At 39.7% G+C, this 25,486-nt stretch overlaps 1 protein-coding gene across 1 annotated transcript in view; it reads left to right on the top strand.

The window, feature by feature from the left end:
* TBC1D2B (TBC1 domain family member 2B) overlaps positions 1-25,486 on the top strand; it is a 40,897-nt gene that overhangs the window by 2,398 nt on the left and 13,013 nt on the right. The window contains exons 2-8 of the mRNA XM_026110200.2: positions 3,351-3,504; positions 12,907-13,072; positions 18,140-18,297; positions 19,335-19,561; positions 21,874-22,266; positions 23,640-23,750; positions 24,959-25,152. Coding sequence (XP_025965985.2) covers positions 3,351-3,504; positions 12,907-13,072; positions 18,140-18,297; positions 19,335-19,561; positions 21,874-22,266; positions 23,640-23,750; positions 24,959-25,152 — 1,403 coding nt within the window. The remainder of the gene's footprint in view (positions 1-3,350; positions 3,505-12,906; positions 13,073-18,139; positions 18,298-19,334; positions 19,562-21,873; positions 22,267-23,639; positions 23,751-24,958; positions 25,153-25,486) is intronic.

Here is a 25,486-nt window from a genome sequence, read left to right as displayed (position 1 = left end):
ATTTTAGTAAAGAGACAGAGAAAACTATGTATGTCATGAATTACGAACAGATTGTGGAAATCTGAGTATTATCATGAAAAGGGCCTGATCCTGTGCTGTGGAGCTAATATAGTCAAGTGAATACTTGCTCACGTTTGCACAGGGAGGTCTGCCATTAAGGGAGAAAAGAATTATCAGAATGAATATATGAATAAAAGTCACTGCTCATTTATTTTTAAAATAGCATTTATTTTGGATAGTAGTGCAGACTGACTGCTTTTGAAACTCAGAAATGCTATCCACGGTGATGTATGTCTGGTCACTTATGTGTGGATAACTTCTGTCTGAACAGTGGTGAATTTGGGGGTGGGGGAGATTTCACAGATGACTTTAAAAGCTTTTCTGGCTTATTGGCCAGGTAGTGAAGATTCCAGAAAGTGCAATTTTTGGGGGCAGAGATCCTTGAAAATGTTCAGATGTCAAATTCACTGGAACTAGAGTTCTTTGAAACACTTACCCCAAATGGTGCACTTCCTTAATCTTTAGGGATGTGGTGGTGATTAATAGTGAGGTGCTTGTGTGCCTTTCACAGTGCTAATAGCTTAAATAGTATTGTTAGGCCCTAATATGGCTTATAAGGTAGCTCAGTAGGGAAGGTGATTTGTTTCCTGAGTTGATCATACTCTTTAACTTTTGCTGGTTAGTGCTTACAGTACTTTAGTTAAAAATTGGGCTGCCCTCCAAGAAAGCCATCTGGCTCAATTTGCTGTCTGAGCATAGCAAGATTAGTAAATCCTAAGAACTTTCTGATGATGTTGCTCTTCACAAACATGCTTGAGGGAGGGTTTGTCTATGTTCAGAAAAGGATTGTAGCAAAAACTTTCATGAGGTCCCTCAAAATGGCAGGTCTCCTTGCTGGCTTTTTTGGCTGAAAGTGTTTAGTTTTGGCATACAAGCACCACCAGAGGGTCCAGGCAGATGGTATCACTGTGTAGTTGTTTTTCCAAAATATTTTTTTATTCCTGTGAGGTTTGCTGCAGAAGGTGGCAATTCCTGCAGCACCCTTAGTGAGAGAGGTTAAGGGGAGGGTTTTATGTAAGTGATAATCACTTTCCATCACTTATCAGCTGAAAAATGCATGGGATTGTCTTGTTCACTGGGTGCTTTCTTCTGTCTGCAAGTGTGCAGCAGTAATTTCTTCTTGTACCAGTTCAGAGGGCATTTGCCTAAGTCTGTGGCCCTTAACGCCTCTGAGACCTGCGTGCTCTCCTTTGTTTTGCTGCAGAATCTGTTTGGTTGTGAAAATGTCCTTCTGTCGCAATTAGTGGATAAATTTCTGCTGGTATATTTGTTCTTAGTTGCGAATGTCGTACAGAGATTGGATTTTTTTAGTGTAAAATCGCTAACTGGTTAATTATACACGCAAAAAATGCTCAAAATAAGAAAACAAGTAAAGCAACTGCCCTCTTTCTGCTATTCCATTTGTGGTGCTTTTTATTATCTCAAAAACGTCTCTGTTAAAATGTCAGTGACTAGCCAAGGTACTTTTTTATTAAGTAGCCATACAATAGCTTTGTATGACAGAAGATAAGGACCCTTTGCCAAGTCAGATCAATGCTGCATCTAGCTAAGGATCCTATCTCTAATGCTGGCTGGTAGCTAACTACTCAGAGAAGCCATGAGGAAAAGGGCAAGCGTGGGAGCATTCCTTTTTCTGACAGGTAAAGTGGGTTAAAATTTCCAGGTTTTAATAGCTTTTGATTTGCCTTTCCTTTAGGAGTAAGGGAAGGGGAAAACTTAAAATATTCTACCTGTGTAAAAATGCCCATTTGAAACAAATTTGAAAGATTAATTTTTGTTTACAGAAGAATTGTCTTACAGAGGTTCTCAGATGCTCTTTACTTCATCCTACTGTGTAAAGTACATAATTAGGATGCCCACATAAAAACTCAGCCAAAACTGTTCAAAGGGAGTGGAAATCCCTAAGAAAAGGGAAGAAAGAGAAAATAATACGCATGGTGTGGCAGCAGAGCACTAGATACTTCTTGGGAAAGTGACTTAAAATGGGGAGGATAAACTCGTACTGCTTTGCTATTTGTGTTTTATATTGAAGGGCCACAGCCATAGTCACTGACCCAATGTGCAGCGATGGTGTCACTTAAACTGAGGGTGTATATGTGCTGCTCAGCAGACAGCAAATACTGTCAGGAATTTAAAAACACCAGCATGAAACAGCTGTCTTAAAATGATTTTTTTAAGAGTTTTGAGAGGATAACAGGACAAACTATGAAAGAGGCTCATCAGGTTGCGCTAGTTGTGGGCAGAAATTAATTAGAAGTTGCACTGAGTCAGTGCGACTTGCTGCTGGTTAGGTTGCGGTTGCCGCTGGGCAGAGTGCCACGGCAGCCCGTGGAAGCGCGCCGAGTGCTCCGTGGACTTCTGCCTGACCACGGTGGAGTGTCGCTTGGCAAGGGCCGTGTATGAATCAAAAGGGGATATAGGCTTTCGGCTTGCTAGAAATGAAGACTCTGCTGCTGGGTAAAACTGAATGGTGGCTCGTTGTCTTTCCATGACTGTTAATTGTTCTACTGCTCAGCTAACCAAGTTACTGGTATCCAGTGATCCAGTGCTGCTCCTGGATTGGCTGCTGAGGATGTGTGTTGGAATAAAACGTGTGTTGCGTGCGTAGGTGCATCTGCGGTGTCGGCTAGCACCGCTTAGCCTCTCGTGGGTATTTGTGGCTTGTCAATTGACGCAGTTTGAAATGACTCTCGTGGCTGCGATTCTGCCTGAAGCCTAAGATCAGTTCAAATTCTTGCTTGCCTACTACCAATTCACATTGACCGCAGGCTTGTAGCTAAATACTTATTTGTCCTTGGTTGTTTTAAATACCCCCTTGCTGTAGAAGTCAGTTGGCTCATGGAATCATAAAGTAATCCAGTATGTAGACTATAATCATGAAAGTATATGGGGTTACAATGCATTATTGATTTTCTATTTTCTGCTGGTAGCTAAGCAAGTTAAATAAGGAAAATAGGGACTTTGGTTTTCTTAATATGGATATGTAGTTAGGATATGTAGTTGTTAGATAAACAATACTTTGTGCATAAAACTATAAGATGCTACTGCTGCTTTTTTTGCATGTCAGTGTAAAACTGGAGAAAGAAATGCATGTGACTTTAATGGAAAATGGATTTTACTTCTAGTAAATTGGTGGTTATTTCTTTTAAAGTGTGTTACTCTTGGTTTATCGTGATTAGCAGATCAGCAAAGGTGCCTGTGCTGTTTTCCTCTTACTGCGTTTGGAATTACTGTGTGCGCATGCCCAAGAGGTGCGGTGCTCTCTCCAGTGCTCTGGTTTTGTGTCGTAGGCCGCGACCCGTCAGGATATGACCTACTGGCTTCAGGAACTTCAGCAGAAGAGGTGGGAATATTGTAACAACCTCGATGCGGCAAAGAGGGACAGCCGAACTTCTCCTACGCCAAGTGACTTTTCCAAAGGTCTTGTTGCCAAAGACAACCCAGGTAGGTTGAAAATCTGAGTAAAGACAGAATAGGTGTTTCTGTCAGTTTGTCAATAAAAGGCAGTAACAAAGTAGGGAACATAGACTTAGGAAGTTTTCCTTGTTTCATCTTGTTATCAAATAGTTGTAAATAAATTTTGTGTGTGTTGATGATAAAATTATTTCACATAAATATAATTTCATTTATGTTTATGGGTCTCATATCTTATGTCTCATGAAACCAATAGATATTTCCTTAAATGGGTATCAAAAATTGAAGTAAAATAGAGTGGTTTTATGAATAGCTTTTAAAGTGGCAAAGTATAGATTAGGTGAATTGTCTTCTAGTTGTTGTAATATCTTAAAAGCTTAGTATGCTAGGTTTCCTGGGATGTAAACCCCAGTTTTTAGTGGGAGCTTATTGGGAATTGGTTTGGGAATCCTCATGTTCTGAATGAGAATACAGTTTGTTCTTGAAAAAAGACCATGGTTCATGGGTCTCTGTACATTCTCTGCCTCTTAAAAGTGGAAGACAGCTTACACTGAGACTACACATGTGAAATTCAGCCTCCAAAGTATCTTCAGCCAAGCAAAATGTAACCTTAGACTGCTGTCAGAGTTATAAAAATGTAGCAATTTGTTATATAAAGTTATACTGCTTTTTGACCACACTGCTCAGGCACTTCTTAGTTGTTTTATTCCTGGATCACTACAGAAATGGATTCGTTGTTTGTTTCTGTTATCCATAAATAAGGCTGCGTAAGTGATCTTGTTCTGTGCGAAGTTAGACATGTTAGTAAAGCTCCCTTGGGTTTAAACAGAGTCTTGAGGTCAGACGCATTTCATCAAAAGGCTTTATATTTTGTTGATTTCAATTTGCTCATATTGTGGAAACAGAAATGTTAAGCCACTTCTCCTCCCCTGTTCAGATCCCACGCTGCAGCGGTGTCCTCTAACCCAGTTTATGGCTTTCATTCGAGAGCAGCCTGCTTGCGGCTGCTCGCTCAGCCACGGCTGGCTTGAGGGCTCGTGTTTTAGCAGGGGCTCAGCCTGATGTTACATCGTGAGCCGTGCCGGTCCGATGGCCGGCCTCTGCAGAGGAGCACCCGGCACCGTCCCGTGCTGTAGTGCTGCTGCTTGTCCTGGCTCCCTGAAGCCAGGGCAGGGAGCAAAGCTAGCAAGAAACTTCCACCCACGTTCCCCCCCCGGTTATATTTTGGCCAGTATAACTTCCTGAAGTGGTTTAACGTACGGCCAGATAAGCGCCAGGGTTAGCACAAGAGAACTGGTGGGAATGCAGACTGGGAAGGCTTGAGACCGCCTATTTGGCAGCAGATAGTCTGGTTAGCAGCGTGGTTAAACCATGTGCTGCAAGAACATAGGTATTTGTGTGCCATGAGCTAGCAGCTTGCTGCTGCTGAACAGGGTAATGCAGGATTTGCTCCTTCAAGCATTTTCCCCCTCTGCCTTCAGCCTCTTGTTCTCTGCTGCGCAAGCTCCCACTGCTCATTGTTTGTGGTGGTTGTGTGACCCTGTGCTGAGCTGGTTCAATTTTCAATTTGGCCAAAAAGGAGGAATTTTTTTTCTGCTGGATTAATGAGTGGAATATATTTACTGTGCAATCAGATGATTGCTAGAGCTGATGGAAGAGAGGGGACAAGGCTTGACAGCTGAATAATGGGAGCAGGAATAAAGGAGTAAGCAGGATTACTAGCTTTTGGAAGGGGACTGTTGGGCCACATCAACTATAAAGTGGAACTTGACCCCAAATCTGTCTGTTCCTGTTTGTGCTGCTTTCCTTAGACTTTAGATACAACACAAAACTCATCTGTTGCCATCAGTCTGTGGAGATACTGTTCCTACACTTTGCATCAGATCTAGGAGGTACAAGTGAAAGAATCCAGTCAATTTAGGTCTGTTCATTCTTGTAGCTGTTAGGCCTTTTTCTGCTGGATCAGCAAGCTGAACCAGATTATTCCCAGGCTGTGTGATTTATCAAATCCAGTGGAGGGAATGCAGGGGCTGAGTCCTGTTCATGGACAGCTGGCAGCTAAATTGTATTATGTCTAATTTGAAACTGCATGTATTGCCTCATTTTTGAGGACAGAATACCTTCATCATTAAATGAGGTCTTTTTAAGAAATAATTTCATTTTTGGGAAGTGGGAAGAGTCTGAGAGATCGTTTCTTCAAAAAAAAAAAAAAACCACCTTCAATTTTCATATAGAGTTGGGGAACTTTTTAAGGCTCTGCTTCCATGTTGATGACTTTCTATCTGTCTTGTAAAACCCTGTTACTGTGCATTTAATGGTGTGCTTAAACTGGAACGTAAAAATTACTTTCTTTTGCTAGTGCTTGAGTACAAATACTATCAGTAATTCTTTAAATGGGGAAGTAGTCTGTCTTCAGCCCAGAAACAAAACTGCTTGCTGTAGTCTTGTCTTTTTTTCCCCCTGTCCTCTCCTTTTAATTTTACATAATTTTTTTCAGTTCAATACAGTTTAGTTCAGAAATTTGGAGTAACTGGAAGAAAAAAAGCCTAAGGTACTGCTCTGTGGTTCAGGCTTGACAAGGAAGCATTCTTTTAAGACTTCTTAAGAATATTCAAAGCGAAAAATAAACAGAAGAGTACTTTAAAATATTTTTCAAAGTTGCCTGTGAAAAAGCAAATATAATGATTTTGTAGGCTTTGTAATGGAGTTGCTTTACTACTGTGGAAGTCAAGTAAATATACACATTATGCAACATGATTTTTTTAACTTCTTGGAATGGATTTTTAGTTGAAGTTTTTATGATGCCAACTCTTAATTATGCAATTTCTCAACTTCTAATTTGCATTAATATAAATGCATGATGTACCAATTTTTAACAAGATTAAGCTTATTTCAAAACGTAGCAAAAACTTGATCTGTTTTCTTGTTGTGGCTGCGTTAGTGACTATGTTCCGTTGTTATGCTATTATCTGCTGTGTAGCCCACATGTGTGACCACATTCAGCCAAAAAGTGCATGTAAAAAAGTGTGTTCAGTAAGCCACAAAGAGGATTGGATACAGGGGGAAAAACCACATCTCGATGGTACTTAAAGCATGCTGTCTTGAATATTTCTCTTTGGGGGAAGAGAATTGTTAATAGTCCCGTTCAGTGTGGTTGTACACTAGTGGTTTCAGATGCTGGCGATGCTGGTTGATTTGCAGTCATCACTGGCTTGTTGAATGGAAAGGATTTAAATGCTCCATTGGAAGTATGGTGCCTGCCAGGGATAAGCCAGTGGCAGTGAGTTTGGCATCAGGCTTCTTAATGTTGAGCTTACACGGGAATTTTTTTCTTTCAAACTGCTTTGAACCCTGGAGCCTCAAAGCAGACTTTTATTTAGACAGTAGCCTTTCTTAGTAGAAGAGCCTGTAACACTGTTGTTAGTCGGTCCTTTTGCAGATGCCATTATGGATTTCAGCAGAAGTAAGCTTTCCAAAATACAGCTTACAGGTTTTAGAGCATCAAACTCAGCTGCCAGATACTACTTGAGTATAGTTTGAGTTACCATTTGTCTTTTAACCATGGTTAATCTTAACATGTCTTGTGAGTTCACCAGGAGACAAGATTATTGAGGTATGACCTCCTTCCTACTCAGTGCAGATTATACAGAGGGTATGGACGTGTGTGAGGCCAGTTAATGGTAAAAAGGAGGTCCTACTAAGAGGTGGGATGTGTTGTATGTGGGGCTTTTTGGTTGGTGTTTTCTCCTGGCAATGCTTTGTGTTCTTGATTTCAGGATTTGTTTGGAGGATGGTTCTTACTGTATCTCTAAGGCTTTGATAAAGCAAAGTTTACGGAATGGTGATCTTAAGAATAAAACAATTACTGCTTGTTTTTTAATTACTTATACACACTGTACGCTTATTCCCCACAAGCTAATGTTTGTGTGGAAAAAATTTGCCTTTGCGTGGTATGGCTGTTTTATATCTCAACATCTTTGTCACAGTTCAGGTTGAGGCTGTTGTGGAAAGTGGTCCGAGCTCCCCTTGCTGTTAGTCTTGCTCCTGCCCCTGCACTCGTGCTTGATCTCGCCCAAGTGTTTGTGCAACCCTGATCAGGAATTGATCTGACTGAAAACAAAGCAAAGAGAAAAATATTTGGATTAATTCCTTGTTTCGGTTTTCTGCCTTCCCGCATGCCACTGCTTTTGGCGGCACAAGAAAGCAGGCATGCTTTTTTAGGCTGCATTTCCCACTTACGCGATGAGCTACAGCTGTACGTACTGGGCCGTCGTGACTGATCTGCGTTCCATAGAATGGAAGCTGCTTAGTGTGTGGAGCAGCTTCCTAACTGAGAGCGCTGCAGGTGACCTGCTGCTTTTAACTTTCTCTCTGCATTTAAACATGGGGAAGAATGTTTCTTCTGTACTTAGTTGCTTGCAGCCAAGCTTGTTTTGGATCACAAAAATGGGCAACAGGCTCTCGTAGCAGAGCTCTTGCATGCTCAGCCTGGTGAAGTGCAGTTTTGTATTAGTGAGTTTCTTCTTCTCCATAGAACAATAAGCACTTTAAGAGGCTGACAGCAGAGCATACCACTAAGGATGCATTGCAGGCAGCTGTTCCTGACTATGGTTAGTTTTACATGAAGTAATACCCATTAATTATGTCCAAGAACCGTGGAGTAGTGTTTTTATTATGATAGACTGCTACCTCTAATTGTTTGAGTCACTTTTCCCCTGTTCAGCTGATTCTTAGCACTATACGTAATGAACTCACTCAGTTAATGTTTTTCAAATCTGTTTGATTTTCATTAGCTCAGATTGTATTGCAGAATCTGCTGTATGTTCTAAATTAGCTGTAGATGTCTGAATGATTAAATCTTTTTAAGAGAAGAAAAAAATAAACAAGTTCCTTCAGGTAGTTGTATTACATGGCTTTTAAGGAGAAAGAATTATTAGACAATAGGTAAGTCACTTACCTGTTTTTTTCTTACATTCAAATGATCTTGTACACTTCTATACTAGTGACAAATGATGCTATTTTTGACTGTTCTGGCGAAGAAATGTTGTGCAAGTGTAATGTGGTTTTGTTTTTTTCCTCTGGCAATACTATATTGATCTGTATTACGATTGCTGTTGCACTTTCTTCAAAATGTTGAATAGACAGATTCAGTTCTCAGAGTTTTTTTTGTCTTGATTGACTTTAAGAGACCTCTTAACTGTCCGGATTGGTTAACTGGATGGATACCTGTCCACAGAGTTGTTGCAGAAGGGTGATTATTTTGTTGTTTGGTTTTGCCTTCAGTGTCCAATAATAACAAGCTCTTTCTTCCAGAGCAGATACTTTAAAACATTAGGACGAGGGCCCCTGGAGCAGAGAAGGGCGTACAGGAACTTGGGAAGGACGAGGGTGGTGATGCCAGAGACTTGCGTGCCAGGGTCCGTGTAGGTATGCTGATGCTTCCAGGAATGCTGGTGAAATCTGGGACAAAACATTCTGTTGTAGCAGTTGAGAAATAATATATCATCAGGTACAGAGCATAGCTGGAGAGAAGACAGCTTACATCCTTGTTTCATTCTGTGCATATTCTTGCTTTTGAGGTGATGCAAAATGGAGCATTGCAAGTTAAATGTAAACACTTCATATGTTCGCTTGCCAAAAATATGGATATTAGTGGCTGAGGAAAACTGTCTTACTTTTTAAATGTTGACTTTATTTCTGCTGCTTTGTGTACCTGGTACCTCTAAAAAAGCCCTCCTCAGTGCTGGGTATTAACACCTGGCAGGAAGTTGGCCTTGTCTGCTGTAACCATAAGCTGTTGTGAGTGCAGCATGTAACAGGGAAAATGGATAGTGACTCTGCTGCGCCATCAGCAAGGCTGTGCTCAAACTTCCGCAAATGAGGTCCGCTCTGTTATCTCGCGTGTTGCAGAATGGGGAGAACTTCCTTGAGCTCTCAAACTGTTCTGAAGCAGCTGTAAAACTGTCTTCAAGGAATCAGTGTTGTGGATCGCAATCCATTTTTAGAGCATAAATTAAGCTTGCTTTTTTGTCTAATGAGCAATTAATTGAGGGTAACTTTTCTTTGTTATATTTTGTGATGTTTAACTGTCAAATAAAAAGCAGGACCCATAGCATACTAAAATCTTCGTTACACAGGCATATACGCATTTAGTTACCCTGTTGTGCCTTTACCATCGAGGCAAAAGGACGCTGCGCCATCACGCAGCAGTGTTTGACTTACCCACCTTTCCAGCAAAGCGTGCTGCCGCAGGATGTCGGTGCGTGCACGTGGCTGTGACCCGTATTGTTTTGTACCGTACGCAGACTTGTTAGTGCTTACGCTTCCTCATAATTGCAAGATATATTGTGTAATCCTGGTTTCCAGGTACTAAGTTTGGAGATAATAGAATTTGTGACAAGTGTTAGTTTATGTATTGCAACTTGTAACCATTAAAATGAATTATGGCACAGTTACTCAGCATCAAAACCATGTAAAGCTTTCTTCCATTATGTTTTTGATTTGATGTTACCTTTTCTTTTCTGTGTTGTAACCAGCATACAGTCTTACATTATTGCAAAGGTTTATGCAACTTGCTAGTCTGATATGGGTATGACTGTGGAGGAAATAACTAAGTTTTGCCTCCAAGGGACAAATGCTGAAAGAGAATAATACAATCCAAATAACTTCCAATGTGCATCGACTACTGCAGTTAGGGATCAGAGCTTAGGTGGGCAGCAATAAATGAACAAAATGTAATTTGTAACTTCAAATATATCTTGCTGGGCAGAGCTTTGCGCAAGTGTCTTGTGGTAGTGTTTTGGGGAGAGTATGGTAGCAGTGGAAAGTGAAGGGTGAGGTATTTGTGGACAGATAGCATGCTTATATAAAATATACTGTATGAAATTTTTCTAATTTTTTTCTTGTTACTGATGAAGGCAACTTTTGCCTAGCACACCATTTTGTTTTTTTCAGCCGTGCAGCATCTATCTGGCATAATTTTGGTCAGATTTTGAAGGCATTGAACATACGGGGCTCTAGGAAGTCATTGCCAATGTCTAGCTGCTGTAAAAGATCTTCAGAATTATATTCTTTAATGCTAACTGTATTTGGATAACAAAATGACCCTGGTTTTTCTCTACTTTTGCTTTGGTGGAGGTGATACAAATAAACTAGTGTGTTTGGAGGTGTGGTAGAGGATTGTTTAATCTTGCTTTTTTCTTGTTTCATGGGAAAGGTTTTTAACCTCAAAAGATGTCAGAAGTGACTTCTCTATTTTCTTTCCAGGCAGTAGGTAGTATTTGCTGTGCGATGAATTCCTCTCACAATAAAAGGAATTTGGTTTTGGCTTGTTTGATATGAGCCCAGCTGTCAGAGGGGCTGGCCTGCACCAAGGTCTGTCTGTACTCCACTGCTGGTTTTGTTTCCCTGAATTTGCTCGTGGAGGGGAGGAGGATCATGGATAATGAGTAACCCCAGGAAGCGAGAGAAGATTGAGCCAGACCGATCAGCATGTCTGATATGAGCGGAAATGTGCTTGTTAAATTCAGCTCTTAAGCAATAGCTGTTATCTGGGCTGTGCTGTAAAGAGGTCTTGCACTGCTGTCAAGTGCAGGTGGAAGAGGTGCAAGTGTGGAAGCAGAATAGTGGTGTTCCAGTCTGCTTTTGGGTGCCTGAAGGTTTTTTAGTTGAAATCTATTGCGTTTTCTTTCTTCTCTTTTAGACAATGAATATTAGCAAAAATTAGCACTATCAAATATCTTAGCTGATTTTTTTTCAACTCAAATGGCCAAGATCCCCAAGAATTTAAAATGTAGTTTGGCTAAAAGAAACCTCTTTGTCTTATCTGCACAGTTCATAAAATGGTACAAATTATGCTGCCTTTCCCTAGTATTTGAAAGACAACAGAATATACTTCTCTATTCAAGGTGCCCGTTTGAGAGAGCTACAGTGTCAATTATCTTTTGGCGTTCTGTGTCAGGAATGTTTCGGCTTTACTTCTGATCTTCGGTATGGGATAAATAAAGGCAGCTCTCTGAGTAATTAGAGGGTATGACTTGCTTAAAGATGGTCTCGCTGCTAGCACCGAATAATCATCAGGACAAAGACAGAGAGACTCGCCAGCAATTAAACTGCCTATCGTGGTCTCCCAAGGATTTTCCCATCCCACACAGAATCATTTAAGTCAGACTCCTCCAGTGTGTCCCTTCCGCCAATGTGTCACTCTTTAATATAACTGCCAAATCAGTTTTAAGAGCAATTCTAGAATTTGTTTAATGCGCTTTAATACTTTGTGGATCTCCTCTTATGGAGAAGAACCTGAAAGTTGCATTTGAACTTTTTAACTCTGCCCTGTTCAGAGGGTTTGTAGAAGGCCGTAGACCACTTGACATTTCTATAAAAGCTTGTGCTATTTGTAGTATATTCCATACTCGGCTTTTCCTGTTCCTTCTGCCTGTTGGGGAGGAGGGGGTTGTGGGGAAAAAACCTGTCTAAAGTAACGGGAAAACTGAGCTAATGCTGATACTACAGAACATGCTGGACAGTGTTGTGTGGGGGAGACCTGGCCAGCTCTGTGCCGGATCAGCTGGTTCCTTTGGGCTTTATTAGCTCTGGCTCAGGGCTAGGACTGGTTTGCCAAGATCTGGTTCCTATGGAGCCATCCAGGTGGGCCCGTGTGGATTTGCTAGCACGTGTGCCGTGCTGGGCCTGCGCCGTGTCTCTGTGGTCCTGTGCCTAGTCTGTAGCTTCACGGAGGTGCCCAGGGGAGTTTGTCTGATCGTTTATCTCTGGCTGTGCTCGGCTTCACCAGAGCTAATAAACGCTTGCAGATGCAATAGTTTTCTGCGGTGTCTGCGCTGCCCTCGCTAAGGCCCTTGGCTCGGGGAATGCCCAGGCTGGCTTGGCGCAGAGCTGGCTCCAGTCCGTAAGATTCATGCACTTGCAGCAGAAGTGGCTAAGTAATTTTTAGGATGAAGCACATCCTGTAAGCAGTGTTAGCAGTATTTCTGTGACACTGTTCCAGACTCGGGAGTCTGAATAGACCTGAGCTGGTTTTACAAGGGTTTTTGTGGATTAATACAATTAATCCACATTAATTTATGTGGCTTTGTAGCCACTTAAACTTGATGAACAAATATCGGCTAATTGAAATTGTAAATTGCATTCTTAATGATTCATGAGCTGCTGTGAGTTCTGTTATCAGAAGAACATGGCCGTAGTGAGATGCTGAGGAAAGTACTTTGCTCTTTTTTAAAAAAGCTCATTTGAACAGAACATTTTATAAAGCTATGATGTAACCTAAGGTAAAACCTTAATATAAAGTGCATGACTAATGACTTAGTAGTAATATGTAACTATACAGCAATTCTTAAAGTAAAACTTGACATGAAGTTATTCTTTTACTTATTGAAATGTTTTTCTTTTTTTCCTCTTTTATTTATTTTTTTTTAGAGTTGAGTATCCTAAGTCAAAATGCTTCAGCAGAGAGAGCTAGAAATATTCTAGCTGTGGAGACTTCTCCTACAGACCTGGTGGGGGAGCAGGCTGCGTCCCAGCCTGCACCAGTCCAGCCAAGTGCCATCAATTTCTCCCTTAAGCAATGGAGTACGGAGATCAGGTAAGTTGGGGGCTGCCAGGAGTTGCCGGTAGAGACTGCTGTCTGGTGAAGGCCGTGGTAGCTTTTTACAAGAACTGGGTGTGATGGGGTAGAGCAGTACATTGCCCTGTATCTCTTCAAGTAAATTGTTCCTTTACTATAGCTGCTCTTTTGAAGGACATAGCTGAACGTAGTAATGTAGCATTACTGATCCCCGAAAAGGAGAATCAGGTCCTATAGTGCACTTCCAGTAATGGCTTTGCCCTCTGAACCCAAGCAGGGAGCCGGGAGCTACCTGTAATGCCCACTGCATTCTGAACTGCTTCAGGCAGTACTGTTTTGTGTCCCACATTGTGTAACAGAGCTGCTAATTGCTAGCATGCTAATAGAGGCATAGTGTTTAGTGCTTATGAATTATTTTTAGTGATGGAAACTGAAACAATATAAACTGTTTTTCCTTTAAAATACAAGTGCATGGCACAAATTTGAAATTGGTGTAGTTTGTACTCCTAAGCCAAAATGTGGCAGATCCTTTCTGAACAACAGCAAAACCATATCTAACTCCCACACTCTTAATGAGTTTGCTCTTAACATTAATTGCTCAAAAAAGCAATCCTCTTGGCTTTCAGCTTTCCTATTGCCATTTTTCTAAATTTTTTTTACACTTTGCTTTCTCCACATTGATAGATCTTCTGCTTCTACTCAAAGGATGTTACAGTGCTATTACAGAACAGTTCACAAAGCAGAGCTGTGGCTTTGGTAACTAGACCACATCCCTCTTGAGCTGCCAATAAAATGTTGTTGTTCCGTTTCATCATCAGTGCTGAGTTAAACAGATTCCTTTTAAAGCTTTCCTGTTAAGCACAGATCTGAGAGGTCACAAGGTGCTGGTATTTTTTGTTTTGTTTTGGGTTTTCTTTTGACAACTGTCTAGAGTGCCATTTAAATTCTAGAAAAGGCATTGGTTATGGCTGGATTAAGAAACATCTGAATCCTATTACTACACATCCTGTTTCAGCTGGTAGCCTTGTATGTCATCTTAGCTTTGCATAGCTGCTTTGCTTTGAAACTTAAATTTAGTCATTAGACAAGGAAAACTGCATGAAACCATTTCTTTTAGAGATAGTTCTAGAAAGCCAGAGGTGTTCTCTGAAATGTAGTGCAATTCATCTTTCTTCTTGCTTTTTGTCGTTTTCTGAATTGCAGATATGCTTTTGGGAAGTCTAGCTAGAAGGGGAGTGTCAGGGTAAGCTTCTCAGTGTTGCCCGGTTGAGGTGCTTAATGTTTCTCGTAACTGAGCAGAGCAGCTAACAGTGGAGTTGCGGGTTGGGGAGCCCTTTCAGTTAGAGGGAGAATATTCCTGGTCGTGGTGGCAGCGTATGCCATAGTGTGGCATTCGAGGTGGACTTTCTGTAATGCTGAGACGCCGATGGCTTGCAGTCCTTGAAGGTCTCTGGGAATAAACATATGAGAAAGTTTCACATAATAAAGCTCTTCCAGGCTGAATGTCTCCCTCTCCCCTTCCACTCTTTTTGGAGGTGTTCAGCTACAATGGTTCGTACATTTGAAAATGTTCATGAAAGAATAATATTTGTAGTATCTAATAACTGATCTGTGAAAACTCTGGACCTCCTCTATGGAGTGCTCTAGTGCCCCTGCGTGCTCCGAGTTTGAAAGCAGGCATTGCTGCGTGCAGGCTGATGGCAGTGGGGCACTGTGTCTGTGTCAGAATTGCCTCTTATGCTCAAACTTGGTCTTCTGGGCCTTTGAAAAGTAGTTTTAGAGAGGGTTTTCTGTGCCAGCAGCTAAAACTTGAAGAGTGTGTGATGCAGACAGCTGTGCACTGTCTCTGGCCATGTCTTCTGTCAATGGCACAACAGTCTGCCCTTCTCTCAGAAGTTATTTAGCTGCATGACAAAGTGCTTGAACCTCTGAACTTATTACTGTTAGCACAGGCCTTGCAGTGACCTGACTCTGAAAGCTATGGACTAGTGTTACCTCTGCCTGTTGTGATCTAGCAGGGCATGAGCACTTAACTTCCTGTATTGAGTGAGATAAATTTGCTTGGAGACTTGAATCTGTAGCAGTTCTTAAGTCATCCAGTGCCTATGCTGTCTTCACCAGAAAGATGAATTTTCTTCAGCATAGGTTTGATAGGGGTAAGTGGATTTTCCTTCTCTACTCAGCTACTCAGAGGGGTAGAGCATGTATAACCTTAATTTGGACTTCTTTTGTGTAAGTATTAAAGATAATCATAACTACATGCATTTTTTTTTCCAGCCCACAGGATCTTTCTCATTCAAATTTGGGTTGGATGATGCCCAACCAATAAGCACAGCTATTCAGTAATGATGCAAGGGACCTTCAGACATGAACCTTTCTCATTGCACAACTTTGGTTTATCTTCAGACCATTTTATGTTGAATGGAGCACCTATGGAAAAAGCATGAAGTGATTGTATAAGGTCTTGTATCTTTATATGCACAAGAAATCAGATTGCATGTACAACCTCATTTGTCACTTCTAGATTAGCAAGTGCTCTTTTAATGAGTTTACTAGTATTCTTTGGGTGTGTACCACAAAGGTCTGGTTAGTTGTATTGGACCCTATGTAGGATCTGGACAAGATCATTAATATTTTCATAACAGTAAAAAAAAAAAAAGTTAAACTTGAAAATGAAAATGTCATATGATAGTACTATGACTATAAAAGCCAATGGCAAAAAATATTAAAATGCTAGAAACTCAACTTTAATAATTGCATGCAGCAGTATTGTAGTGCTTGGGTGTTCTCCTCCATTTGCCTATAACTTGCTGCAATTTTTGAGTCTGACTTTTGTAGCATGTGTGCCTTATTACTCCTTGCAGCATTCTGTTGGATAGTGAGTAGTTTTAATCCCACTAATAAAGGGTGAGTCAAGGCGTTTCTAAAACTTCAGAGTTTTCTACATTGCTGGGAGCCTAGATTTGTTAAGTACCTAATATATGCCTTAAGTGCATCATCCTTGCTCTTTGCATGTGTTTATGACGTGTTTACCAGAGAAGAGGCTATTGCTGTAACAACTGCATTTGCATCCTAAGTAATAGTGGTGAACTAATAATTGGAAGGAAATGAAGAATACATCTGTATGTATATTTGCTGTAGTTAAAGCTGAAACATGCTTTTCCATTTTTAATCTATTTTCAAGCACTAATTGGCATATGCAGATGTTTAAGCCTGACTTTTTGCTTAGTTTTGTCAACTCCTTGCAGCTTTCATCTATGCAGAACAGACTTTGAAACATGTTGAACTATAATAACCTTAAAGTTACACAATCATGCAATAAGATTTTAAAGCAAAACAACTTAAAAGATAGTCAGATCATATGTTTAGATTTTACATAACTTGTCCAATTATATTTGGTATACTGTGGTTAGGGAAATAACTTTTTAATGTTTTAAAAAAAATCAATGACGTTATTTTTAATCTAATGGAAAACAATTAAGCCGTGTCACTTCAGTACACTTAAAAATCCTATGCAAGAGCTTTGCAAAATTCAGCATCAGCTATGATACTGCATATGCTTAACAGCAGTTTTTGGAAAAATGTTCTCTGCAGTTCATTTGACTTGTTTTTTGCGATTCTTCAAGCTTTAAAATGGATATGATGTTTTTAAAAGGTGGTGCTCAGACAGGTTTTTAGATTGAAGTTATTCAAGGGCAGAACAGATGGTTGCAAGATCATGTGGTAAGAGATCAGCCACTACTCAGAGTATCTGTAGAGGTGCCAGATGACACTTATGAATTTTGGGTGCCCTAGGGAAATACGTTAGTCATCACCTAGTTTGTTCTATTTGATCTGAATGGGAGATCGAAACAATGAAATAAAGCTTCTTGCCCATCATAGAAATTGTGGTCTTGTTTACCAAAACAAGCTAGAAGATTAAATATATGGTGTAATTGAATATTTGGCAAATTTGCAAATTCGTTGTTGAAATAGTTTTATTAACATCCTTTAGGATGGTTTTTAAGTTGTGCTTAATTATTAATCAGTAAAGCAGACTAGCTGTAGCAGCTTTGCACTGTGCAGTGATTGGCTTATAGTTCAGTTTGATGCAATGCCAGGTCTTCTGTGAAGCTGGAAGTCTGGGTTGGGTCATCAAAGGATTGTGCAGGTGCTACATAGGCTGCTTCCTGCTTAAGGTTTGCAGAATAAGAGCCGAGTCAGGGTGGCTGATAATGAAGCGTTTTAGTGGGGCCCCCATCTATGCAGAGTCTGGAGAAAATGCTGAGATACTAAACTTGTTTCTTTCTAACTTTACATCTCAAATGTTAAATTGATTCATGTGGGTTTATGTGGTAGAATCTTCTCCAGTTGAACAGTGACTTTACAGCATTGAGCTACGTTGATCCTCGTGCTTTGGATAAGTGTGGACTTGAACGTTTCTGGTCACAGGATGGCTTTGGGGGAGGTTAGGTGGGTGAATCTGATCCTGCTCATGAAAAACATGTTTTCTTTTTTCTATAAAGCTATTTGATTGGAATTTAGAGGTTACCTCTGAAATTTTCTTGCAGATAATTGGCAGCATTCCACCTTAAGAAGGAAACTGCTAAGGAGTCTGTCATCAGCTATGCAGCTACAGCAGGTCTCTTGGATGACCCCAAGTTTGATATTAATCCAGGACATGATACTGTAATATACAGGCATTTTGTCTGTATACTGTTCTGTTTAATGCTTGGCACTTATCCTAAAATTCTAAGCTAAAATAACTAGTTAAGACATAGACACTGCTTCTAAATCTTTTGTTTTTTCCCCTGCCAAAACAAAGATAAAACAGAGAATGATATGAAAGACCATAGGGGTCTCCTAGATATTAATATCCTGTTAGAGCCAAATAATTCTGCTGTCTCTTGAAACACAGGATGGTTGATGGCAGGTGCTATATTGTAAAAACATGCTCTATTTTCTTTGAACTTTTATGGTATTGGCTTTGTGTGTTAGCTAATTTTAGTTTGCACTTTTTTGACTGCAGTGGTTGTCTTGAAATCCCCTTTATAAAATAGATACAAAATGGAGATTTTGTCATTTTGACTGCTGTGTTTTTCACAGAAATTCAATGTCCTCTTTAAGAAAAGGAAATAATGAAAACCGCAAGAGCGTATTTTACACCAGTGAAGAGTGGGAATTGCTGGATCCAACCCCAAAAGACTTGGAGGACTCAATGGTCCTAGAAGAAAAAAGGAAGCACCTGACAGAAGGGAGTAAAGGTAGAAGGGAGGGGAAAGATAGGGGAGCCTTTTGTGCCTTTCCTTCTTTAGTGTAGTACACTATGATGTGTGCATCTTCAGGAAATAAATGAGAATTTATCATTTCTTCACAAACCTAATCCAGATTCTTTTAAATTCTTCTAAAAATTATTCCCTGTGTGCTTGAAAGTCCCCAGCCAGTCAGATATAATAGGATTTGTAAGAATTCTTAGCCATTGTTTCAGGTTCCCTGAGCATGTTAACTTCTTTATTTTTGTCACTTGCAGTGCAAAGTTGCAGGGTGAAGGGAGAACTTGAGGCTTTTGATTATCCTTTATTCACAGCCAACCACTGAAGTAGAATTGCCTTCACACTTTAAAACATGCATATAATGTTATGTGTCTTGCTTCTAAAGTGGGGAGGAAGGTGGGGATGCCTGTGCAGTGATAGCTCATCTGTATGTTGTAATAAGTTCTTACATTTGACCAGTGTCTGCAGTAACCTTGTGAAGATGCATTTACAGCTTCTTAAGACCACTTCAGCTGACATCTAAGTGATTTAATCTGTTAGAAAACATTCTTCTCTCTAAATATACTTCTGTAGTTATAAATGGAGGTAAACTTTACATTGAATGCCCCTTAAGAGAACAGAATGCTGTGATACCGGGGATATTTGCTGTAATGGCTACTGAGTTAACAATGAATTATTTGAAACTTTCTTCCTTAGTGGAGATACTTTGCCATGGTGCCTTAAATTTTATGTAGCGAAATGTAAAGTTCTGTTCTATCCATAAAGGGTTTTATTTCATAAACATTCACTTATGAAGTAAATACTTTTTTGGGGGGAGGGGAGGGGGCATGGAACTATGATTTGAGCTACTCTTCCCACCAAAGGAAGCGATTTGGAAAAATAAGCCATGTTTAACACTCTTGTACTAGGCTATTTAAATACTACTAAGAATCTAATTTTAATGAGCATATTTTTTAAAAAGAAAGGTTGAATGTATTATAATGCCTTTTTATGAAGTGAATTGAACTAGAAGAAATTGTTTTACGCAGGACTGACTAGTTCAGCTTTTCCATTTGATTTTGGCCGCATTCCACATAAAGCAAGACGCCCCTTAAAAGACATGATTGGATCAAGCAAAAACCGGAACAGCAGTGACTCTTCTCCAACTGAGTGGTATTCTGGTAATGGCAACAAACTATTCTCTGAACTGCAGCTGAAATATCAAAGCCAGCAAGAAGAGTTGGAAAAGTTAAAGAAAGATCTTTCAAGCCAAAAGGTAATTAAGCACTTCAGGCAAAGTGCACAAAAGCAAACAGATCTGACGGGATTGTGTACTTACCCTTTATAGCCATCTAACTTTAAGAGCTGGTTGTTTCTTGTAAAATAAGAGTGCTAAATGAACCTTTGTTTTCAGAAAGTCTTGAAACAACAACTATGTCCTTTGAAGATTAGATCCCTGCACAGAGCTTTCATTTGCGTAGTATTTGCTGATGACTCTTTAGTGTATATGTGTCTTGTTTAGCCTCTGACGCTAGCTTTCTCATTGTCTGGCAGGTAATCAGAGCTGCTTTCACCATTTGTAACTTCCACTTTCAAATCTTCTTTTTTCCTCTTTTTTGTTTTGATCTCATGGATAGGGTAGAAGAATGGGGACTGACTTCTATCCCTTTTTTAATTAAGTGCATCATCACAGAAGTGTTTTATAAATGATAGACCTAACTGCAGACCTCTGGATGTAGTATTACCCTCATATAGTGCTCGCGTTTGTATGCCCTCTATTAGCTCAGATTCATTAAATACCTTGATTTTTTTAGCTTAAAGAATTTCTGCTCATTTTTAGGTTTTACTTGGAGTTGCTACTGTATTTCCCAGTGTGTGAGATTATCAAAGGGCAAGCAAAAATAAATCCATGAGCCCCATATTTATTAACGGTGGTGGTATTTCTCAAGAATATATTTGCATGTCTGAGCCAGCTTCTGTGAGAAATCTCTCCACTATGTTCACTGTGATCTAATGAAACATTGCTTTTACAGCTGCTTCTCCTGCTTTAAAAAAAAAAAAAAAATCGTGTCTTCAGGTAGCTGGAGATATTCTGACTCTTGATACTGGGCTACATTAAAACTGAAATCCATGGCAGCAGAATACCAGTAGGATGTTTTCCTGGCAACCTAGGTGACTAGACAGATTTTATACTGTAGTTTAGTAGAGAAGATAAGAGTTGATAACCTACTCTGCAGCTGTTGCTTACAGGCAAGTTCTTCTAGCATGCATTGCTTTGTTGACTAGATTCTGTTGGTGATAATTTGATAACTTAATGACTATTGGCATGCCCTTTATCAGTCAAAGTGATGTTGTTTTTGATAAGCAGAATACCCGGTTGTGACTGTACTATGGCCATGAAATCATCCAGTTGTTCAGTAATTATGGAAGTTCAGCCAACTGGCATTAGGCTAATACCTGAAGAATGTCAAAGCACAGTTAAGGAAGGAAAAGAATATCCAGTTTCTCAACCTTTCCCTCAGTATCTGTCAGGTCCTTCATAGATATCTCTGAAGACAATAGCTCAGTATTTGAACATATAGTTCTAACTCTCCTGTTCCCTTTAACTTGTTGGGGCAGAGGGCCCTAATCTGTTACTGCTTTGCAGCAGTCTCAAGATATGTGGCTCATTCGAGGCATGTCTAAGAGTTTTCCAGTCTTTGTTAATTTCTGGATAGATTTTTTTTTTTGCCTTTGGACCCTCAAGTTCTCAGGAATTCCATAAAACTAATCCCTATTTCTTTCCTTGCTTTCTTGGTTAGTGTCAGAACACTGTTTACAAAAACCCCCCACCATTTCACTGGTCTATCTTGCAAATCTTTCTAGAGTTGAACTTACCCTCCTTATGGTTAGACAGTGTTATATCATTAACCAAATGTGGGAAACGGGAAATGTAGTAATCCATATTAGTGAGACTTACAAGTGAGCAATCTCTTGCAAGCTCTTCTTGCTTTCATGTGTGTGTTGTTGCTTTGGAATTGAAGGAATATTATCTTGTGGCTTTTTGCAGTTTGGTTTTCAAAGAGCTTCTAGTAGGAGCTGAGGCAAACCCTTCCTGTTACAGTATTTCTTTTCTTTAATAAACTTCACTCTTTTTTTTTTATACTTAGATTTGTATATTATAGCCTTCACTGGATATTGGCTGGTATGCTGAGTAGAGGAAGCATTCAAGAATTATCCTGGGTTTTGTGCACAGTAAACTTCTTTTTTTTGTTGAAAGTCATGCTAGCAAGCATTCAAGCAGGGTATTACTCTAAGCAACTGCCTTAAGAACAGCTTTTTTGTGTGTGTGCGCGCACCTACACTCCCCTGTTCAAACTATGCATCTTTCATGCAAGCCAATAAATGTTGCAATGGTCCAGAATATTTGCATTCCCGTGGGCAGGGGTACTTGTCCTTTTTTTTTTAATAAGGAAGTAGAAAACAAAAGTGGAAGAATTTTTAAGAGGCTTTCTTTTAAGCTTAAAACCTAATGTCTATCTTTTTTTTTTTTAAAGCCATAAAACCTTCTGCTTTCTTCATTTCAGTCTCTGTTTTTATTCTCCTCAGGAACTTGTGCGACTTCTGCAGCAGACAGTCCGGTCTTCCCAATATGATAAATATTTTGCAAGCCGTCTTTGTGAGGGGGTTCCCAAAGACAAGTTAGAGCTTTTGCACCAAAAAGATGACCAAATTTTGGGTCTCAACAACCAGCTTGAAAAATTAAATCTGGAAAAAGATAGTCTCCAGCAGGAAGTAAAGAATCTGAAATGTAAAGTTGGAGAACTCAATGAGCAGTTGGGTATGTTGATGGAAACTATTCAAGCTAAAGATGAGGTGATCATGAAACTCTCACGTCAACTCAGTGAATGCGAGGACAATACATCCTCCCAAAGTGGAGCAGTAAATTCCTCCATGGCTACCTGTATTAATAAGGAACTACAGGAACTGGACAGACTAAAAGTAAGAGCAATGTCTCTGTCTTGGTGGATAGGGGAATCTCTGCTCCCTATAAAAACTTTCTAGTCTACTATACTGTCTGGGGAGATCACTACAGCATTTCTCCAAGATACTCATCACCTGAGGCTTTCTCTGCTTGGAATCTACACTTTGAACCTGTTGTGTGGCAATCTAAACAGGACTTTTAGACTTCTGAGCTGGTCTGCACACCTGTAGTACAGTGTATCATGCTTTCAGTAACTTAATCATTGGTGTGGAGGAGTGATGTGAGAAGTAATCAAAGGAACAGGAAAGAAGTAAGGGTAAGAGGAAAATGTAAGCATGGAGGAAAACAACCAGGAAGTTTTCTTTAAAACAAACAAAAAAAAGGAGACCATGGATTTCAAAAGTGAGGAAAAAAGTATGTGGAATGACAAAAGAGGAGGGGGGAATCCCAGGAGAAGAGAAGTAGGAGTATAATCTGTTATGAGTGCTGTTCCAGATGCTATCAATGCAATTTTTCATTCTAACCTATCTTGGTTGAATGTGTCAGGTTACCTTAGTGGAGTTACTGAAACTACCCATTTTACTTAAATTATTGTTTTAAATAAGCTTCTTATCATTGGGTAAATGTTGTATTCCAAACTGATTACAATTCCAAGTCATTTGGAATACAAGTGAATCCTTCACTAAAACATGGCCAAATATTCCTAATTTTCTTTCCTATATTTGAGCCCATGAAGTTTTAGAAAATAAAATTGAAACTGTAGAAAACAGTAGTCTTGGCAGAAAGTGGAACAAAGCTGGAGCTGTGCTGCAGATGGCAGATGCTCTGGGGTGTGGGAGTAGCGTAGCTTTGGGAGGGTACCAGCTTTCCTTCATCCCACAACCTAAAGTTTCAGGGATGGTATATGTAGCTCAGGGCTGAGTGGATTAACTGGGGAAGATTATTGCGGAAGACTTGTATGGACGCAAACATCAAACTTGTACCCTAAATGAGGGGTGGCAAAGGTAACCAAAACCAAGAGGCGTTTGATCCTGCTTCCGTTTGTCGTGTTGCCCATTAGTGCTTCTGGCTGAGGTGTCGCACCACGGCCTCTCCGGTGTTTCCTGCACGCACTGTTCTCCTCCCACGCGGGCAGCCTGGCAGGGCCGTCCCTCCGGGCCACAGCCAGCGGGACGCCGCTGCCTTCTGCCCGGAGCACCGCTCTGCGCTCACATCAGGCAGGCGTACTTGCTGGCTGATGTGGAGACCAGAGACATACTTACTTTGATCCTGATATTTTTAATCAGTCCTGTTAGCTGTTTGCTCTGTATTCTGTAGTATACTTTCTCTGGTAGGTGTTTACTACTTGTGAGATTTTTATTAAAAATCCATTTTGCTTTTTTATTAACAGGACAATCTTCAGGGTTATAAGACTCAGAATAAATTTTTAAATAAGGAGATTTTGGAACTTTCTGCCCTACGAAGAAATGCAGAAGTGCGAGAGAGAGAATGGCAGGCAAAGGTCAGACTTATGCAGCATGTTCTCATTTTGGCAATGTATAAAGCAGCTTTCAAAAACTCGGTTATAAATCTACCCAAGGAACTTAACTGCATAACAGAAATGGAACAGTTTGAATTTACTAAATGTAATAATTGAGTCAGTAAAAAAAAAAAAAAAAAAAAAAAGCAGTCATTACAGGCTAATCTTTCTGAATGAATTGTTTCTTCAAAAGCATAACTAAAGCTTATAACTGTAGGAAGTTCATTTTTTGCAACTTATGAACACAGGTATATGTATTTCTAAATATATGTATTGTTTTCTCAGTATTAAGTCTGCAATACTTAGTGTGCAAAAAACAGGCTGCATATATAAGGATGTGTTTCAGGTGTTCTTTCAATTGTATTTCAATTATATCTCAGTTATATGTAGAGCTTTCCCCTGGTAAGTTTGAAGGTTGAGTAGATGATGGTGAATATAGCTCTGGAAGTATGTTTCTGTGTAGATGAATATGAATGTAGAGAAGTTAAAAATAAATGGTAAATGTTCTGATTGCCTGGGGCAAGGAAAGGAAAGTATGCTGATGTATGCACACATCTGTAGTTGAAGCACAATACCTGTAACTATTGTTTGGTGGGGTTTACTTTGGTTTTTTGGAAACTACATACCTTGTGGTAAGGTCTAAAGGCTGTATTTTTTTGGCATAAAAACCTGTGATCACAGTTGTTGCATGCTGTAACTGGTCTGTATCTGGACCTATGTAATTCAGACATCGTATATTTAGTTAATCTTCTGTTCAGATTTTTGTCTTCAGCTGTGCATAGAATAAAGCTGATACTTTAAGAGCACAAAATGGTCAAGTTATACTTCATACAGTGTAATGATAATATTTTGTGTAAAAACACATGAGGTAAAGTCTTCGGGCTACTATTCAGCCTGAAAAGACTTTCCATAAAAAGTAACAAGTATCTCAGTCTTCTTTCAGAAGTATTTTATATGGAAAATTTCATAGTAGTGCAATAAAATCAATATATAACCATTATTTGCCAAATGTAAGAGTTGTTTTGTTTTCTGGTGATACAAAAATGGGAAAGTAAAGCTAGCTTTTCTTGCGCTTCAAATTTCTAAGCAACATAAAGACAAGATAAAAATATATCAAGCCAGATTTTAAGTGTTCTATGAAACCAAATTTCTGAAGAAATGCCTTAAGTATATTATATTGTTTTCTGCAGTATACTAGCTTGGAAGCCAAACTCTGTCAGATAGAAAGTAAATATTTGATCTTGCTTCAAGAAATGAAGACTCCTGTTTGCTCCGAGGAGCAGAGCTCTACTCGTGAGGTCATTGCACAGCTACTAGAAGATGCTTTGAAAGCAGAAACTAGTGAACAACCAGAACAAGCGTTTTTCAAACCACACCTGGTCAGGTAATTCAGTTCCATTAAAACAAATCTGTGTGTGTGTCTATGTTTATATAAACATCTTATATAGGTAAACGTTACTATTTTGTAAGTGTGTCGTCTGTAGCAGAAGCAGCAAGTATTGTTGTTGGCAGCTAGAGTGCCTGGCTCTGAGATAGATCACGTACCGCAGCTCAGGAGCTTCTGTTGTAGATATCTTCACCAGGGTATGTTGGTGGACCAGGCGGTGGACACTGGAAAACAGGCAGTGGGGATATATTTTTGGAATTTGAGGGGTGTTTTTTTAATGTGCTTCCATTCATAAATAACAGTATAAACATGACATTCTTTTGGCCTTATG

The sequence above is a fragment of the Dromaius novaehollandiae genome, chromosome 10, assembly GCF_036370855.1.
Source record: "Dromaius novaehollandiae isolate bDroNov1 chromosome 10, bDroNov1.hap1, whole genome shotgun sequence".
NCBI lineage: Eukaryota > Metazoa > Chordata > Aves > Casuariiformes > Dromaiidae > Dromaius > Dromaius novaehollandiae.
Note: the sequence above shows the minus strand (reverse complement) of the source record. Positions and strands in the feature narration are given on the sequence as shown.